General features: G+C 33.3%; 2 protein-coding genes across 2 annotated transcripts; one reads left to right on the forward strand and one right to left on the reverse strand.

Moving 5' to 3' along the window:
* The first annotated feature begins 5 nt into the window (after positions 1 to 5).
* LOC128246969 (protein C3orf33 homolog) lies at positions 6 to 4,824 on the forward strand. Its single transcript, XM_052965544.1, has 5 exons — positions 6 to 154; positions 1,717 to 1,776; positions 2,161 to 2,323; positions 3,131 to 3,288; positions 4,112 to 4,824. Exons 1-5 carry the CDS (start codon positions 56 to 58, stop codon positions 4,403 to 4,405), a joined length of 774 nt encoding a protein of 257 aa, XP_052821504.1. The 5' UTR covers positions 6 to 55; the 3' UTR covers positions 4,406 to 4,824.
* Positions 4,825 to 5,296: 472 nt separating this feature from the next.
* LOC128202952 (retinal rod rhodopsin-sensitive cGMP 3',5'-cyclic phosphodiesterase subunit delta-like) lies at positions 5,297 to 16,924 on the reverse strand. Its single transcript, XM_052904150.1, has 6 exons — positions 16,805 to 16,924; positions 13,340 to 13,402; positions 12,936 to 12,961; positions 11,176 to 11,301; positions 9,921 to 10,026; positions 5,297 to 9,217 (listed from the first exon to the last, which is right to left on the reverse strand). The coding sequence occupies exons 1-6, from the start codon at positions 16,843 to 16,845 to the stop codon at positions 9,136 to 9,138; spliced, it is 444 nt and encodes a 147-aa protein (XP_052760110.1). The 5' UTR covers positions 16,846 to 16,924; the 3' UTR covers positions 5,297 to 9,135.
* Positions 16,925 to 18,607: the final 1,683 nt, after the last annotated feature.

Genomic DNA, 18,607 nt, shown 5'->3' on the forward strand with positions numbered 1-18,607 from the left:
TCAAACTTTCGGACAAAAACATCTTTGACATCTATTTTTCCCACGCGTATTGAATATGGATGATGGCAATAGAACCAATGGCAGCCGTCGGATTAAGAAGACTTTTATTGACGATTTTCAAGTGTTTGTTGACCGAAATCATCGCATTTTTACAGTAATAAATGTTAAATTCTTTCTAAGAGATTCATTTCCGGACCTGTCGTTTTTCGGATATATTTTTATTGAAACGATAAAAAGTGTTAGTTATAATAGTAGCGGATATATAGTTTATGTCAACGCACTGGACGGTCATATTAGTCATATCATGTGACAAGGTCATCTCAAATCTCACCACTAAAACTTGTAAGGGCAATTCATAAACAGAATATTTTTCAAATACAAATATACAGAATTTTAACCCTGCCAATGATACAGTTCTATCTATCTTTGAATACTGCCGAACCCCTCTTTCGAGTATTACTGGCAGGTGCGCGTCGGACTGTTAGTAAAGTGAAAGAAAGAAATAAAAGATAACATTGTGAGACATGGAATAGAAAAACAAAATCCAGTCATGGTTAAAACATGTTAGTCGTGAGAACATTTTTAAAAAGTAAAATATGATAGTACGTAAAACTAATATTGTAAGCTTGACACTGCCTGTTTGAACCTATCAAGTTCTGTTGCTGGCAGAGTTGCTACATTGACGGGCAGGCTATTCCAAAGAACTATGCTATGGGGGTAAAAGGACCACTTGTGATAATCGGATTGGACTTGGATTTGCTGAAAGCTATGGGGATGAACGTGCCGGCTAAGTCTGACAGGCTTCTGGATATAGGGTGGAAGGTTAATGGCCACGATGTTGTGTAAGATTTTGAAGAACATGATGAGCCGCATGTCATTTCTGCGATATTCGAGTGACCGCCAGCCAAGGCTGTTTTGCATCTCAGTAACACTTGCAAGAGGGGAATAGTTGTATTTAACCCAGCGGATGGCTCTTCGCTGGACCATTTCGATTTTATTTTTATTTGACTGGGTGTAGGGGCTCCAGACTGTTGATGCATATTCAACTTGCGGCCGAACTAGGGTTTTGTAAGCCATAGCTTTCACAGATTCATTTCTTGTGGTAATGTTACGCTTAAGAAAGCCCAAGGTCTTATTGGCTGTTGCTGTTATTCTTGTAATATGGGAGTTGTATGAAATATCTGATGAAAGGTCTAAGCCAGTTTGTTATAAAAATGACTTATATCAAACACATCTACATTTTTAACACCGCATGTAGCAATAGGATTAGCCATTTTTAGGAGAATCTCATTTAAAAGTAATATTAAGGCACTAACTAGCATGTATGCCAAATGTAAGATTTTGATTTAAATGTTTTTCCTAAAGATATGTTTGGTCAAAGGTCATTTCAAATGTCTGATATTAATTTATACTTTGAATATCATCAGAATAGCTTATCAGTGAAGCTGACCATCCACAGGTAGCAGTTTCAACTGTTTTTTTTTATTTATATGTACTTCTATGAAGTTTGGTGATGTAAGATGAAGTCGAAGATCATTTTCACAACTGGGCCAATGAATTTGAAATTTTCAAGTTATAAAAAAAATGCATCTATACAAAAGTCATGTTAATATAAAATACAAAAATCAACTGGTCAAAATTACTACCTGCGACAATCATTTATTCACATACTTTCATTCATAATGCGGAATATGTAGCATTTAATTTCTGTTTCAGAATGCTTTGTATGCTGCTGGTGGAATCACAGTAATCTATATGGCGTGGAAGGTCAAAGCGGTAAGAATAAGAAAGTAAGAATAACATATAACATATAAGAGGTTTTCCATCAGGGAAGTGAAACCGTTTGCTTTTTAGAATTTAACTGGGGAAGAGACCTATTAACATACCCTATCTTATATGATTTCAGAAAAACACTGTTTTTTTTTAGTTTGATATAACTCACCTGAGAAATATGTTCCATCATTGTGTTCCAAATTATGCATATTTCAATTAATGTCAAATATCTCAGTTCCCTCAAAACCAAGAATCACAATAACTTCCTTATGGCAATATCTTAAAATGCCATGCAATCAAATACTATTTTGTTATAATGAGTTCATAATAAAGTTTTTCAATACCAATTTATCTTTGTAAGAAAATAAATAAAAATAAACATTGCAGACGACAGTATTCACCCGCGTTGAGAAGATCCCAACAGATTTTATCCAGAACCGAGTCCAGCTTCTAGGTCAAGTGAGGCGAATTGATAATGATGGGGTGTTACACATACAACATAAGCCCATTGTCAAGTTAAAGGTCCCATTTACCAAGCCAAAATCCACTGGTATACATTTTTATTTCTTTGGATTATTGACAATAAATGCACAATGTTTGTGATTTTAAAATTAGTCTGGTAACTAGTCAACAATTTCCCATAATAAAGCTTACATATAAGGTATCCAAAGTGTGCCTTTCAATTAAAACGTCCCAATGTTGGATCACCATCAAGATGATCTTCTTCAAGGCCTCTCAAAATCGACCACTATGCAGCATGTATTTTTATCATATAATTTACTGAAAATAATGATCTACATTTTTTATAAAAATGAACTTAATGCAGTTTGGTGTTCTTATAAAGTCTTGGCATATTCAAAATGATTATAACAAAGGAATTAAGGCAATAATTAAATACAAAGACAATGACATAAGCTTGGATCATGTCAAAAGTACATGCGCACAGCAGCCTACATTGATCCTGTTTCTGGTATTCCTGTAAGCCGCTCGTTCTTTCCACTCATGTACATAATAGAACTGTCACTGATATAGACGCTATGCCTGTATTCATGTGAGCCCAGGTAATAAAACGATTTTGTTTAAAATTCATATACCATTTTCGACCTTTTTATGAAGAGTGTGAGCAGGTATATTTACTATATTTATGTTTGTCTTTGCCTCTCATCAAAGAGGCTTTGGGTTTGCACCCCCCACAAGGCACTGTCTCATGGCCTCTCTATATTACTCACAGATCTGGTTTATAACAGGGATCCTTTGTAACTTTTTGTTATATATCAGAGCTTATTTTGTACTATATATAGGAAACATACTTGAGGGCTTTGGTCACAATGAAACTTGATTAACTTCTTCATTACAGATCTGTTACCTGTCCACCTTGCTTGTATCGATGTGAGCCTTGAAGGACATCTTTGGTTACAGCAAAACATGCTTGAACGTGTTGTATGGTTTCATCTACTCCATAGATCCAAAGAGCATGGGGAAGCTAGGCTGCATTGCAAGGTGGAAATACCAAGGGTAGGGGCTATTCTTTAATCTGTTTGAATTTGAAGTGATCAAGGTGATGTAATGTTTGTCCCTCACCAAGGAGGCCCTTGGTAATCTGCTTAATCATAATTGTATAAATGTTGTTCTTTAAGAAAAATAATCTAGGTATTGTTATAACCTTGGTGTCAAATATAAACTTTAATAACCATATCCATAACGAGACAAACATTCAACATATTAACTTTAAGCCATATAGATGTGACGGCCAGTGATTAGACATGTTGGCTTATATTACCATTGTCAATGTGTTTAAATAAAGACCAGTGTTTTGTCAAATTTGGACAGTAAAGGGCCATAACTCCTGGAATTAATATGGCAATCAGAATGTTTGTGAGCAGTGAAGAAATATAATATGCCAATAAATAATGTCAGTAAATTTGGTAAAGATAACATAAATAATGCAAGGCCGAAGCTGATGAAATGAATTTGGTCAAATTTGGATAATTTAAGTGGAATGAATACAGTGATCTGGCTGTTGAGCAAACATGGTTGAGATATTATTGCCAATTAACACTGTAGCCAGGTTCGTTATGTGTAGACTTTCATTGAGAAATACTAGAAAGCCTAAGACATTATTGCCAGACAACATGATACCTGTATGTGTCTCAAGCTGCACAAAGAAAACAGGACTATTTTCGGCATCTGTTTTCTGTGTGATTCCCAGGTTAAAATGCTTAAGTGAACTACAACATTTCATGTTAGAAATGTTGGTCAACACTTTAAATCAATCATGAATGTACAGTTTTAGAATGATAAAAGATTCATAAGATGTGTATTTGTTTTTGTTTTTCAGAGATTCAGATGGAATATTCAAGTAAACGAAGAACTGGTGAAAATGGGAATATGTAAAATTTCATCTCTAGAACAATTAAAAGAAATTGACCCGGCTTCCACCAATCAGAATTTGTTACAATATATAGATAGACTGGTTAAGTTGGAACATCAGGCATCAAGCAAAAGTGTAGGAATGTGGACACAGTCTGAGGATAAAGTGTGGTCAAAAAAGGGTTTAAATCTTGTAAAGTTTGTTTTAACAGGACCAATAAATATTGTGAAATACATAATCAGACAACTGCGAAGAAAATAAAGTATTTTTTGTTCTAAATGGTTATGACCTGCATATATATATATATATATATATATATGGAATCTCTGTTTTAAATAAATTCATAAAGCCATTATAAATTACATGTTAACAAAGTGGGTTTGACTTTCCTAAATGGATGACACACCCATGCAATATCAACCCATGGATATGCATCGTCTATACTTTTGAGGCTTGGCTACTCAAGAATTTTCGGAAGGACATGGATTGAAGAGTTTAAGAGACTCCTAGCACAATACATGACTCATAACTTACAATAATTAACATTTGTACCATTGAGCTATATGCCTGTTAACAATGCAAGGGATTTGTTAAAGGGTAATGCTACATCTTTTTCATCACTTTTGATTGCATTAGGCATTAATCTCACTTCAAAGAGAACCAATAAATTGTTAAAATTATTCTTTCTTTTGACTGTTATGACAATTTACAGTAGATCTTAGCTGAATCATACATTGATAACAGTTTATAACCAACATCTGTCAAGATGGGACAATAGTTTCCCTTAGAGGATGGTCTATCTTATGATTCAAGGGCTATAACTCTTGGAAAACTATAAGCCATCTGTTGCCAATTGTATAAAACTGTTTAAGTATTTGGTTATGTTGAAGTTTGCAAAATTGTTATTGATTGGTCTATATTCATCCAAAAATTAATTTTAACCTATCAAATCATTTCAAAGTGCAATCTAGCCTTAAGATCACCTGTGTACAACTTATTTCAGTTTTATATAATTGGCTGCTGGTTATTTTGATAACCAGCCTACTAAAAACATCATGTGACATGAAAGTTTCACATTTTAAAGGGTCAGGAATGCAGGCTATCTCATAATATAGTCCAAAGAAATACAATTTGTTTACATTAACAACACAATTGAATACTTAAATTTATTTATAATGATATTGTACAAAATGTTCACAAAAAAGTATGGATGGAAAGAAAATAAATAAAAATTTAAAAACAAACAAAATAAACATCTATGTATAAGACCTGAAACAGTGTTCCATTCACGCCAAAAAGTCCAATCATAATAAAATTTAAATATCACAAAATCATGAAGCACACACACTTTCTACAAACTACTTTCGACATAATAAATATATATATATATATATATATACGAACATCATTTAAAGCAAAGTAAGGGTGTTTCAGCTATCAATCATCTGAATAATATGTTGGATATATTCTTCTATTATAGAGAGATAGGGGCCATATTACCAATGAGCATGTGGCAAAATATCCTAAGATCATTGGACAAGAATTTTTAAGTTAGAAAAATTAATCAATGCTACAAATGAAATAAAACATTTTGCTTGCAAAATCAAATGAACTGTGTTTGAACTGACTATTATTATCTTTTTTCGAAATAGATATTCTTACTGCTAAAAAGTATTGATTCGAAAAATTGAACGTATGATACAATCATTGATAAAATGGCTCCTAATGTTTTGGAATGTATCTTAAAAATTTTAACTGATCATTTACAGAAGTCTGTATCAACACAAAGTTAACCCGAATGATTTTACTATGCATGTACTTAACAAAAATGTTAACACCTAACTATCAATATACATTTTTAACATCAGATTTGAAGCAACAATCATACCAACATGGGTCTCAAGTTTCTACTGAAAATCCATGTGCAAATAAAACAAAATATTGTGCAGTTCTAGAAGTCCCTATTTTATTAAACCATGTACTAAGGCTGGTTTTTAATTTTTGTTCCTCAGAACTGTTAACCCATTTTTTTTTAAATTTAGGAAAAATCGCTTTTTGATACAATTTGATCCTTTTAATATTTTTAGAACAGGATATAAATCTGAAAAAAATAAAAGTACAGTCATGATCGTTTTCAAATTTTGACCTTCCTCCCGCGGACATTATTTTTTTGGAAACCCGAGTAACAAAAATTAAAAAAACTTGCCCAAGTACACTGTTCAAATTTTGTTTACAAAAAAGAAGTATCATGATTCTTGTCCCTGCAAGAATATAGATCATTTTTATATCACAAAAATTATTGATCAGACATAGCATGTGTCATGAAACAAAATAATATAGCATTAAACAATAATTAAAGAGTGTGATACAATGTAATACACATTTATTCAAGTTTTTTTCAGTTTTCATTAACCCTTGCAATAATTAAAATGGATTTACAACAATATCAGCAAAGGTTGGTGTCACTTATTGATTTCATGTCACTTAAAACCTTGTAACTGTCAGTACTCATCTTGTGCATGTACTATCATAGAAATGCAAAATCGGGCCCAAGCATTCATACTGCATGAACGTACACAATTAACAGATCAATCCTTTATTAATGTAGACATTTTCTTAAACAAGTACAATCCTTGAAGTTTAGGCTATGATAACACGTACTTGTACCCTTACAGTCATAGAAGTTACGCCTATGAGAACATGTCTCATATGTAGGCAGTACTTGCACGTGAACAGTCATATAAGTTACACCTATGACAACATGTACTTCAACAAGAACAGTCATAGAAGGTACAGCCTTGACAACATGTACTTCAACAACTACAGTCATAGAAGTTACAGCCATGACAACAAGTACTTCAACAAGAACAGTCATAGAAGGTACAGCCTTGACAACATGTACTTAAACAACTACAGTCATAGAAAGTACAGCCATGACAACAAGTACTTCAACAAGAACAGTCATAGAAGTTAGGCCATGTTACATTTCTTAACTGTAGAAAAGTACAATAATAGAAGTAACAGCCATGATGACATGTCTTAAAGGTAGGCACATAATTGTACATGTACAATGGAAGGGGTAATGGCCATGATAATAATAATAATAGGCACAGACTGAACCATTAATGTTGTACCAATTAAATAGACACCATAACTGGTGTACATTGCAGCTCTCGAAGCTATTGCAGGGGAGTAACAGAACAACTACAAACACACACAGTGACACATAGTAAGATACTTCTACGAAGGACAGTGTCTTAGAGCTGGGCTGATATTCAATATTGGTCTTAATTGGATCTAAGATTTGGTGTAGCTTTATGCTTATGGGATTACTAGTTTTTAATAACTGACAAAAAGAATGAATGATGTCAATAATGTATAACCATAAGATTGATTTAAGGTGAATATTTAATACCACCCCTGAATAAATATCAAGAATAAAAAGTAACTGTAAGTTGTATTGAAGTTAACAAAACTGTATGCCCTACATCAAATATTTAATAAACGTGTTAAGTACAATATTGTATAGTATATAAATTAGTGCAACATGAAAATTACCTGTAGATGCATGTTCAAGCATATTGGACATTAAGGTGGAACAAAAACAAAAACTATGATGGTTTCCAGCTTCCCTATCTACACTTATTGTGTCTTTTTAGGGGACAATTTCATTGTTGAATTTAAAGGCCAATATCAAATGTTAAGCAAGAAAAAGTCAATCTTAAATCAGATGTGATCAGACAAAACTATTGTTACTTATAAGGCTACAATTTTTCATGATTTTGGCCTTCACACCCTATTGTATAGAGCAGGTTACGTCTTGAAACCCATCATATTTCTTTCCACATACAAAATTATGAAATATCGTATGGGTTATAAGAATGAGACATATATAGTTTACATGTACATGTATATTATTACTGAAATACAATATTTACTGGAACGTTCACAAGTAATATTCTTAAATGTTGCTTTTCATGAGAAATGGTCTAGACTATAACTAATTATTAAGAAGGCATATATATTCAAAACAAACTGCCTGAGCGATGTCCAAACATGAAAACTCTACTGTAACACATTTAACTATAAAGTCTATGGTTTTCAAACACAAGCAATATCATAAACAAAACCATTTTCAACTTTGTTAAAAACATTCACATCGTTGACATATATCACTGTAGAATTTATGGTGGTTTGAAAATTAAGAAAAGTAACATAAGTTTGATCCAAATTTTAATGAGATGAAATATTTGTAAATAAGGATCATTAGGATAATGAAAGAGTAACAATTCCGGAACGGTGGCAATAAATAATTTTAATGAGACAATGTTTTAGTTACCTGGCAGACGAAAAACATTGTAGTACACACTTATGATGAAAATAAATTAGTATATTAAATATCATGAATCTGTTCAGAATCAGCAAATTTCTTATATGCACATTCTTGCTGACCTGGGAAAGAAATCATTTTCATTATCGTAGTCACACTGAACCAAGGTTGATATCCTAAAAAGAAAGCTTAATTTGTCTCTGTCCACTTCAGGAGCATGACTGACAAAATTGGTTGTTTCTGATGAAAAGGAAATGTGTCTTTTAATTAGATATACCAGTACCTGTAATGTTTGACCCTGCTGCACATTGGCCATTCTGCTGGATGCACTGAGCAGGTATTCCACTAAATGCATACTGAAGTTTTCATTGAAGTTTGTTTACACTTATGTACATACAAATTAATTGCATGTTATTGATATCATAACTTATGCTAAATATTATTTTTTTTGTCAACTTATTGTGTCTTAACCTAGTAAAATAAAGATAATTCAATTTTACAAAGGAGTCATCCATAACACAGTCTTCACTTAAAATGTAATGGCTATTTTCAAAGGACCAGCCAATCAGAAGCCCCATTTTTCTGTTATACACTGTTTGCAAAGTCAAGTGTATGTTTTAGTCGTTTACTATACAGTGAAGTCACATGGTTTTGCTGGACGCTACACATAGAAGATTCTCACTTTGGAGGTGCTGACTAGAACCGCTTCATCGTAAAATCTGGTTTCAATAACCACATTACCACTGAAAAGAAAGGAAATTGTTTATACTCATTTATTTCAGCTTGAATCGAATCATTCCCAAGTCTTTTTGGATGCAAACCAGTACTGGTGTCCATTTTCAGAGGCAATAACAACCTTCCCCTCTCGTGGGACTCAAACAAGAGTCACCTTAAGGGTGAAAAGGAACACGTTTATTGCTTAACTTTTCTCACCCTGATTAAAAGAGGTATTGTATTAGTTATATATGGGCAATAAACACAATATGACTCATTTTTCAGCAAATTTGCACTATTTAATTTGGAGATACATTCAGAGTGAAGGAAAAAAAACTACAGGCTAAACTAATATTTCTTTTCAACATTGGCGAAATAAGCCTTCTTTGTTGACCACTTTGCCATAATGATGATTTCATGTTTTATAAGAAAATGGTCTTCAAACAAACAACTATGAAAAAAGCTCTTCATATTTTATAACATAGAGTCAAACAACCACTAAAAAGACTATATCCATATACTTGTATAATTTCGCTGATACTGCCGGTTGCTGTATTACACCTTCCAGCTAATCTTTCAAGCGATTTCAATGAAAAATCCTTACAGGTATGCATAAAACATACCTATACATTCAAGAGTCAAGAAAACCTACAAAACTTCTCCTTCAGTTTAAAAGAGCTCAATGAATTAGTACTTGGAGAGAAAACTAGAGAAAATGACAATCAGACATACTTGAGTACATTAGCAGGCATCATCTGGCTCTCTGGGGCAGCTTCTATCACACTCTGCCACGTATTGGTGGAACCAGGGATCACAAAACCAAACTCAAACAGCCACTCTGAAATACAGACATTGGATTGTCATAGTACTTACTTAGTTATATCTTTAGTTTCTTACAAGATACTTTTAAATGTGCAACCTTGTACTTATCTAGGAGTTAAAGGCTGAGATGCCTGACCCCAAATATCCTAACAGACAGCACTTAAGCCTATTTGGCAGAGGAGGCATGGTTATTCAGGTTCATGAGGTCTGCTCTGGTCAGCAGTTTTGATTGTAAACATTCACATGGCTTGTTGTGTTATATCATTCAGGATAGAGTAATACATAAGAATTTGTCCATTGGTTCCTCATTTGAGATTAGATAAATAAAGTTTCATATACCATTACCAATACTTCTAGAATTGCGTTTTAATAAACCATTTGATAGTATATATCAACCCAGATAATGGATGTTTCCCACCATATGGCAGTTACAACCTCATACTATGATAATAAACCTGTAGACTTGAAATTCACAAAATATGTTTTTGATACATTTAATGAACCATCTTGCAAATTTTAGCTTTTTTTGTTTGTTAATTATTTGTATATTTGAAAAATATGTACTGGCAGTCTGTACTAGCAGCCAGCTCTGTGAGGTCAAGTGAAGTGGCCATTTTTCTGACTGTCTGCCTTTTATACTATTACCCCGGCCTTTAACAGGGACAAAAACCATTACCATGTTTTTTCCTTACTTAAATAAATGTTCAATGATTATGTTGAGCTGTTTGGGTGGTTGCCATTTAGAAACCCTAGTATTGTTCTATTGCACAATTCTATGTTTAATAAGAGAATACAGCACCATCAATTGTGAGATTATGTAATTAATTATCAGCTACACAGTAGTAAATAATTGATCTCTGACAGACCTTGATCATCACTTTTTACCAACTTAACATTTATTGCTTTTTGTTTACTTGTTTAAGAAAATTTCTGTACTCTTGTGCTTATCCCAATACACAAACAGCTGTCAAAGACTATGCACTAGGTGCATGGGGCAAGATAAAAGGGAAGTATGTTGCATTTCAGGCATTCACAAGGCAGTAATGGTAGACAGCTTGGTCAAAACTAAGGGAAACACCGTAGGTTGTACATCCCATGATGAACAAAAGGTTAAAGTCATTGTACTGCATTGGTTTACATAAGTTAAGGGCATCCTCTTTCCTACCTTCTAAACACTTTCCTTTGAACAATACTTTCTGTTCTAATCTGAATTTATCCATGGACTCTTTTGATGAAAAGTTGATCTCTCTTGAAACAGCCCGGCATTTCAGAATCTTTTTTGGTACTCTTGCTGAAAATAGTGTGATATAAATTTGATGCAGCTATTTATTCTTTGATGCATTACTCATTTGGAGAAATGTATTCTTCCTTTCAAAATATCTTTATTACATACATGTACATTAATCAGAATTTTCATATAATGGCATAAAATGTTTTTGAATAATAAAAACAAGTTGTTTTATTCATTTATCTTAACTATTCATAATTGTTTTCATCGGTACAATTACAAGAACTGTCACTAAGCTCTATAACTCTTCCACATTTAACTTTAAGGATTGCAAATTTTTGAAAAACATGCGTAGATCACTGTAAAATTAGATTACATGTAAAACCTAAACCAATAAAGAAATAAAGGGGCAAAATTTGGATTATATGCAAGATGGATTTATCATACTTGATTGTGTTAAGTCTCAATTCAATACATGAAGTAAATGCAGAACCAGACACTTCAATGTGCTGACATGTAAAACCTAAACCAGGTATAAGTTGAATAAGAAATGGGCAAAATTTATACAATATACAAGATTGACTTATCTTTCTTGATAAATTAAGAACATTGGATGGTTGGGAGCCTTTGTATACAGTTCCAAAGCAATACATGATGTATTTGCTGGGATATTGATTAAATATGGTCACGGTTCATGCAAAATCTTAACAAGAATTTCAATGTTGAACAAGCAAATAAGTTGAATTGATATCCCCCGCCTGATTAGGCAAAGTTCATGGAATGGAAATGAAAAGTAGGTGGAATATTCCTATATTAACATGTCATATTATGAACGTTGGATATAAGTTTGAGTTTGTTTGGGATTATTTGAAATAAAAGTTTTGTATATATAGAGATTTTTGGAAGATTTGACCTAGTGACCTAATTTTTTTATGACATGTGACCCAGTTTTAAACACTTCAAAGAGTTCATAAAGGAAAACATTCTGATCACGTTTCATGAATATTAGACCATACATTATGCCTCTGATGTGTTCCAAAGATTTTTCTAAGATTTAAGCTAGTGACGTAGTTTTTGACCCCATGTGACCCATTTTTACAAGAGGTCCATATTTCATCAAGGGGTACATCCTTACCAAGTTTAAACACAATCTAACCAATCATTACCATGATATGGTTCCTGACAAGTTTTTTTCAGAATTGACCTAGTGACCTAATTTTCGATCATATGTGTCACAGTGACCCAGTTTTATATACGTCCAAGGGTTCATCAAGGAAAACATTTTGATTAAGTTTCATGAGTATTTGACCATGTATAATGCCTCAAGTTTGTTCCAAAGATTTTTCTAAGATTTGACCTAGTGACCTAGTTTTTGTACCCATGTGACCCACTTTTACAAGTGGTGAGATATGATCAAGGGGAACATTCCGACCAAGTTAAATAAGAAAGGGCCATAATTGTATTTTATGCAAAACACTAATCAAACTTGGTTATTCAAGTACGTTGGATGGTTGAGTACAATTGTATAGAGTCTCAATGCAATACATAAAGTAGTTGCTGAGATATTAATTCATGTGTGCTTACATGCAAAAAAAGTCTTTGAATAGTTCAGCTAAAAATCAACATTTTAATCAAGATAATTTCCTTCACATGACAGACCTATCACGTTACTATCAATTGATTTGGAGAGATCATACCTTCGTGCTCAACTCCAGGCGATGACCTGAAAATATAATATTTCTATTGTTTTTACAGCGTCCATGACAGTTCACGTTGGTTTTTGTTTTATTAATGCTGCCAAAATATTATACACATTTTATGAAACCAATGTGACCACGTTATTTGCTTTCAATAAATCAATTCATCAAATTCAAAATAGAATGAAATGGAAAAACTGTTTTGGTATATTTTATGCCCTTAAGCAAATAAGATTGTTAATTAAAATTCAAATGAGTAATTTTAATCAATGCTTATATCCCTGAAGGAGATTCACCATTAATATGCTATCGTCAATACTTTACTGATTCATATTAACAATGTATTTAATTAAATGCATTGTTTTATGAATGAAATATTGGATTAATGAGGTTGACATACTTACAAATCATCACTAGATTGCCACAGAACTTTTCCACTGTCAGCATCACGGAGATTCATCCAATTTCTACACAGTAGTTAAGGATGAAGAAATATATACACATTCATACACATTCATGTTACTAAGAATTTACATACTTTACAAGACTAAATATTAGAGTTAATTATTAAAAGAGAGAGAAATGAATTTAAACAAATATGATCTAAAGTGAAATGAAGTTGTCAGGGGTTTCTAAATATGTAAAGATATAAAGTCACTTAGTTGTAGTTTTTTCATTGAGTGTTTAAGCTTAGACTGAAATTTGCAAAGCAATATGGGACAGGAATCTTTTTTAAGCTCATACTATAAATAATACATGTTTACCGAAAGCTAATGACAGTCAGAATAGAAGTTGGAAATTCCTAATACAAGTACATTTGTACTTCAAAATTAAATTTTGCTTTTGATTTTTTTCAAAACCAAAATGTTCACAGTTAGCTATAGATATTGTTTATAGGGTAAAAATGTTTGAGAGAAACCCCTGTGTTAATGCTTGTAGAAATAAACATACTTTTAGAATAATTTGCATCCTCATATAACCTGTTCCCCATTCAATTGCTTTAATATAGAGAAATAAATGGAAGAAGTTTTTTGTTAACATTTCACTTCAAAGGGATGTCACTCACATCGAATGGTGGATTTAGTTCACCGTAGCAGCAGTGGAGAGTCCAGTACATTTAGCATCATCAGACAAGAACAAATAAACGTAGTTAAATATTTCAAGTTTCGAAAAATGTATGTTAGATTTTGCATTGAATGGCTCTATATTAAAAAAATAGACATGCATAATGTAAGGTGACATCACTGTGCTCTGTCAACGTGTAAAGGTATGAAAAAGACTCACTGCCTTGTGGTCAATGTACTTAAGTACTGGTACCAATAAGTACAAACTGTTGCGATAACAGTGTTGTTTGTCCCATTAAACTACATAACATCAGGATGAAAGTTTGATGTTTATTGATTATGTAATACAGTATTGCATTAAACTAATAAAATGCTTTATAGCTCTTGTGCTATTGTTAAATATTTTAATATTTTTTTTTATTTTAGGTCATGTGCTCTACAATTAATGACCTTTGCCATTTTCGCGATTCACTAAAATTCCTCATAACAAAAATACCATTCATTTTTAAAAATTAAATAATAATATCTGGTATAATAATGGGTTTCTACTTAGGCCAAATAAAAAAATAGGTGCGTTTCAGGTAACGCTGCCAAAACTAGAAATGTGTCCATAGGACACGGATGCCCCCACTTCGATTTTTTGTCACAGAAAATAAGCCATAATGATTATTCAGGATAATCTGAGGGCCCTAACTCCTAAATGATTAAAGCGATTTCCATGGCTATCGAACTTGATCAAGATATTATGGTCACAAACATGTGTTAAAAGTTTGGTGAGGATTGGACAAACAGTTTTCAAGAATTAGATCGGAAACAATCTTCAGGACGTATTTTTCAAGTCTTTTTTTGCAAATAAAGGGCCGTAACTCCTAAATGACAAAAGCGATTTCCATGGCTATCGAACTTGATCAAGATATTATGGTCACAATCATGTATGTAAAGTTTGGTGAGGATTGGACACATACTTTTCAAGAATTAGATTGGAAACATATATTTTTGAAGTATTTTTGGCAAAAAAGGGCCGTAACTCCTAAATGACTAAAGCGATTTCCACGTACAGACAGACAGACGTACGTACGGACAAGGGCAACCCTATATGCCGCCACTTTGTGGGGGCATAAAAATAGGGTAGGTAGGTCAGAATATTTTTTTATTTATTTATTATTTTTTTTTGATATATATTGATTTCAGTACTGTTGACTCAGAAAGTAACAAAAATAAAAGTCATCAATTTTCAGGTTTATCAGTAGTTTTTAAACATGTTCCATGCTTCAAAGGAAACATTCTTTATTTGTCTGGTTAAATACTTGGACAATGATGGTTGGATTTCAACTAAGTTATGGTACACCACTCTGCTATTATTTAAGACTTTCCAGGAACGGTTTTACTTTTCTTTATGCACCCTTTTGCTTTCAATCACCCTCTGTAGAATTCTAACCTCCCTGCAACATAATTACACTTTACCATATAAGCCATCAGCCAAGGAAACCTCAATGCTGTCAAGAGGACCTGGGGGTTCAGGTTTGAAGAACAAGTAAAATGCAGGTTTTAATGCCAAAATTGCACACTTAAGTCTGACATATCAATCCGAAAGTCAGTATCTGACACATTTGTATCTGACAAGAAAATATAGTTCAAGAATTGAAATATACCAATCTAAAAATTCGGACATCCATTATTATTTTCAAAAATAATTTATTTTAGGTACCTAATTTTCGGACACCCAAAGGACATCGATGGTAACTTTTACAGTTACTAAGTCTCACAGACAAATATTATTGATCTTTATCGTTACAATGACTGGCTAGATTACCTAACTGTATACATCACTGTGATAAGTTAGTTAGTTAGTTACTACCCATCCTAAATGATTTATTGCCTGTTGAAAAGGATGTGTGATATATTTATTGGAGGATTAATGAAACAACAAGGGCAAGAGATCAAGAGATTAAGAAAACACAGACATGACATGTTTGTAAAACGATCCGCCAATAAACTTTGAAACTTGTACCACACTTTTAATATAGACTTTATGAAGCAATAATCGTACAGTAATACTCATTGTAATATAGAACAATAAAAATCAACACATTCAATGATACAGGTAACTATTTAATGTGATGAATTAAAGTTAGAAATGCAATACTTAAGTTACAATCGAAAACACCACTCAGAAACATTAATCCTGCATATAGCAATATATCCATGCTCTCCATGAGATCCTCGTGGGTATAACTGAGAGTTATGTGACGTCACACAATGTGACTGTTTGATCTGAAGCCGATAAAAGGTGTTTATTCATTTCAATGCATGTATAAAATGGTGTTGAATGGGATTTTAATTAACTTGATGAAGGAGTTACACTTATAGGCGTAATAACCATTGATAACTACGGATAAATTATTAAATGGTAACATGCAGACATGAAGAAAAAAGGCAGGTTTACCATACATGTAGATAAAATGTAAAAATGGTTAAATTAAAAATTAATTATTTCAAGGTGTCCGAACTCTAAGATGAAGTACGGTAAATACATTCAGAAATCCAACTCTAATATTGTCAACTCTACGTATATACATTTCGTAACACATGCTTTTCGTACCCAAATCACATTTTTTTCAGGGAAAAATAGGTTAGCGTCGGCGGGAAAAAATAAGGTTGGTCGGGTAACCTGAAACAGACCTATTTTTTTATTTGGCCTTATTAAAATTGCCTTTCAGCAAATTTTGGGAAAGTGACATCAGGAATAATCTGATAATTATGGTATTACCACCTGCAAATGAGAAAAATGATTAAAAAAGATACAGCTTAAAGCCCTTCATAATATCCTCCGCCCTTGCTGGCATATTTGAAGCTTTATATTCAATAATTTCTTGACTAAAATGTTTTTGTTTCCAACAGGTTCCTACTGTCAACAATCCAATATGGCCGACTTCCGGTCGTATGGGTTAGATTCTATTTAAAAAAAAATCCATAAGCAGTGAGCAGTTATCTGTCCTGTCTTTCATCAATAGTTTTTACCTTTCATACACCATGAAATTAAGGAACAAGTTATTGGTTCCTGTGCACTGGTAATACTGGCACTATAACTCGAAAACGATTTGACTGAACTTTGACCTTGAAGCTTCAGTTGGTACATGCAGCGCAGTGACTTCACGGGCCGCTATCGGTCCTAAGTTTTATACTATAAATCTAACCAAAGCTATTCAATGGTAAAATTGATAACAGTCATTCTATTAAGCCTTTGGCTAAATATTTATACAGAAAGACCAATGAAATCAAAATCAAAATCAAAGATTAGGCATAACCAGATAGACAGGTGCTAGTCAGTACATCCCTGCTCTGAGGATTACATACTTGATACGTATAAACTGGAACCAATAATCCTTCTTCCATGTGTATACAAAGGCAACATCTTTAAAGATGTCTTCTTTTTTCATTTTTTCTATTTATTTAGAAAAAAAATAATGATACGTCCGTCTTGAATCGACTGTTGCAGATTCTAGAAACAGATTATATACTTTATATCTTTATCTCTTTGCATGCTGAGTATTCCTCGTCAGTCTGTTGGTGTACATTCCTTAGCGTAGTTCATAATAACTAGTTAGAGCACACTTGTGTTTCTTATTTATTAAATCACATAAGTGAACATTGAACACATACACTACAACAAGGAAAACAAAACATGGTGTCAGAAGTTATTTGTGGATCAACTAAATTTTGATTTGAGCAGTTTTACATTAGTCAATATGGAATTAAGTGGAATTCAAGCACCACGCATGGAATGGGACTCGACAAATCTGCCAGAAGCATTCGAAAAGTTTGAGCGTCACGCGAAGCTGATGTTCTCTGGACCATTGAAGGCGAAAACAGAAGAAGAGCAAGTGTCGTATTTCCTGTTGTGGATAGGCGACAGAGGAAGAGATATTCACTGTACGTGGAAAGACACTTCGGAGGCAGATGCGAAATAGCTCAGTACATACTATGAAAGATACAGAGCATATGTACAACCAAAACTAAATCCTATTTTTGCACGTTATAAGTTCTTTAATCAAACGCAAGAGAATGACACAATTGACGCATTCATCACTCGCTTGAGGATGTGCGCAAGGGATTGTAATTTTACAAATACAGACGAGATGATTAGAGACAGAATAGTGTTTGGAACCAATTCAGCAAAGTTGCGTGAAAAACTCATCAACATCGGATCTGATTTAACACTGGACAGAGCAATACAAACTGCCCAAAACCTCGAGTATTCGCAAGAACAGCTACGCTCAATGAATAAGGACGTGGACGTGTGTCGATCAAAACCGTTTGGACACAAGCCGATTACACAGCGCCGTCAGCAACAACGCCGACCATTGACTTCATCTTCAAGACCGGGACAAGGACCACCGAGACAAGGACGCTCGTGCATGATCTGTGCAATTTCACATACATTCGGAGCGTGCCCGGCAAAAGGGAAACAGTGTCATAACTGTAACAAATACAATCATTTCGCGAAGTGTTGCCGGCATGAAAAAAACAATGTGAATAGTGTTGACGATAATTATGAGGAGATAATCTGTGGTATTCAAGAATACAACATTGACACGGTAAGCACAA

Source organism: Mya arenaria, chromosome 9, assembly GCF_026914265.1.
Source record: "Mya arenaria isolate MELC-2E11 chromosome 9, ASM2691426v1".
NCBI classification, from domain to species: domain Eukaryota; kingdom Metazoa; phylum Mollusca; class Bivalvia; order Myida; family Myidae; genus Mya; species Mya arenaria.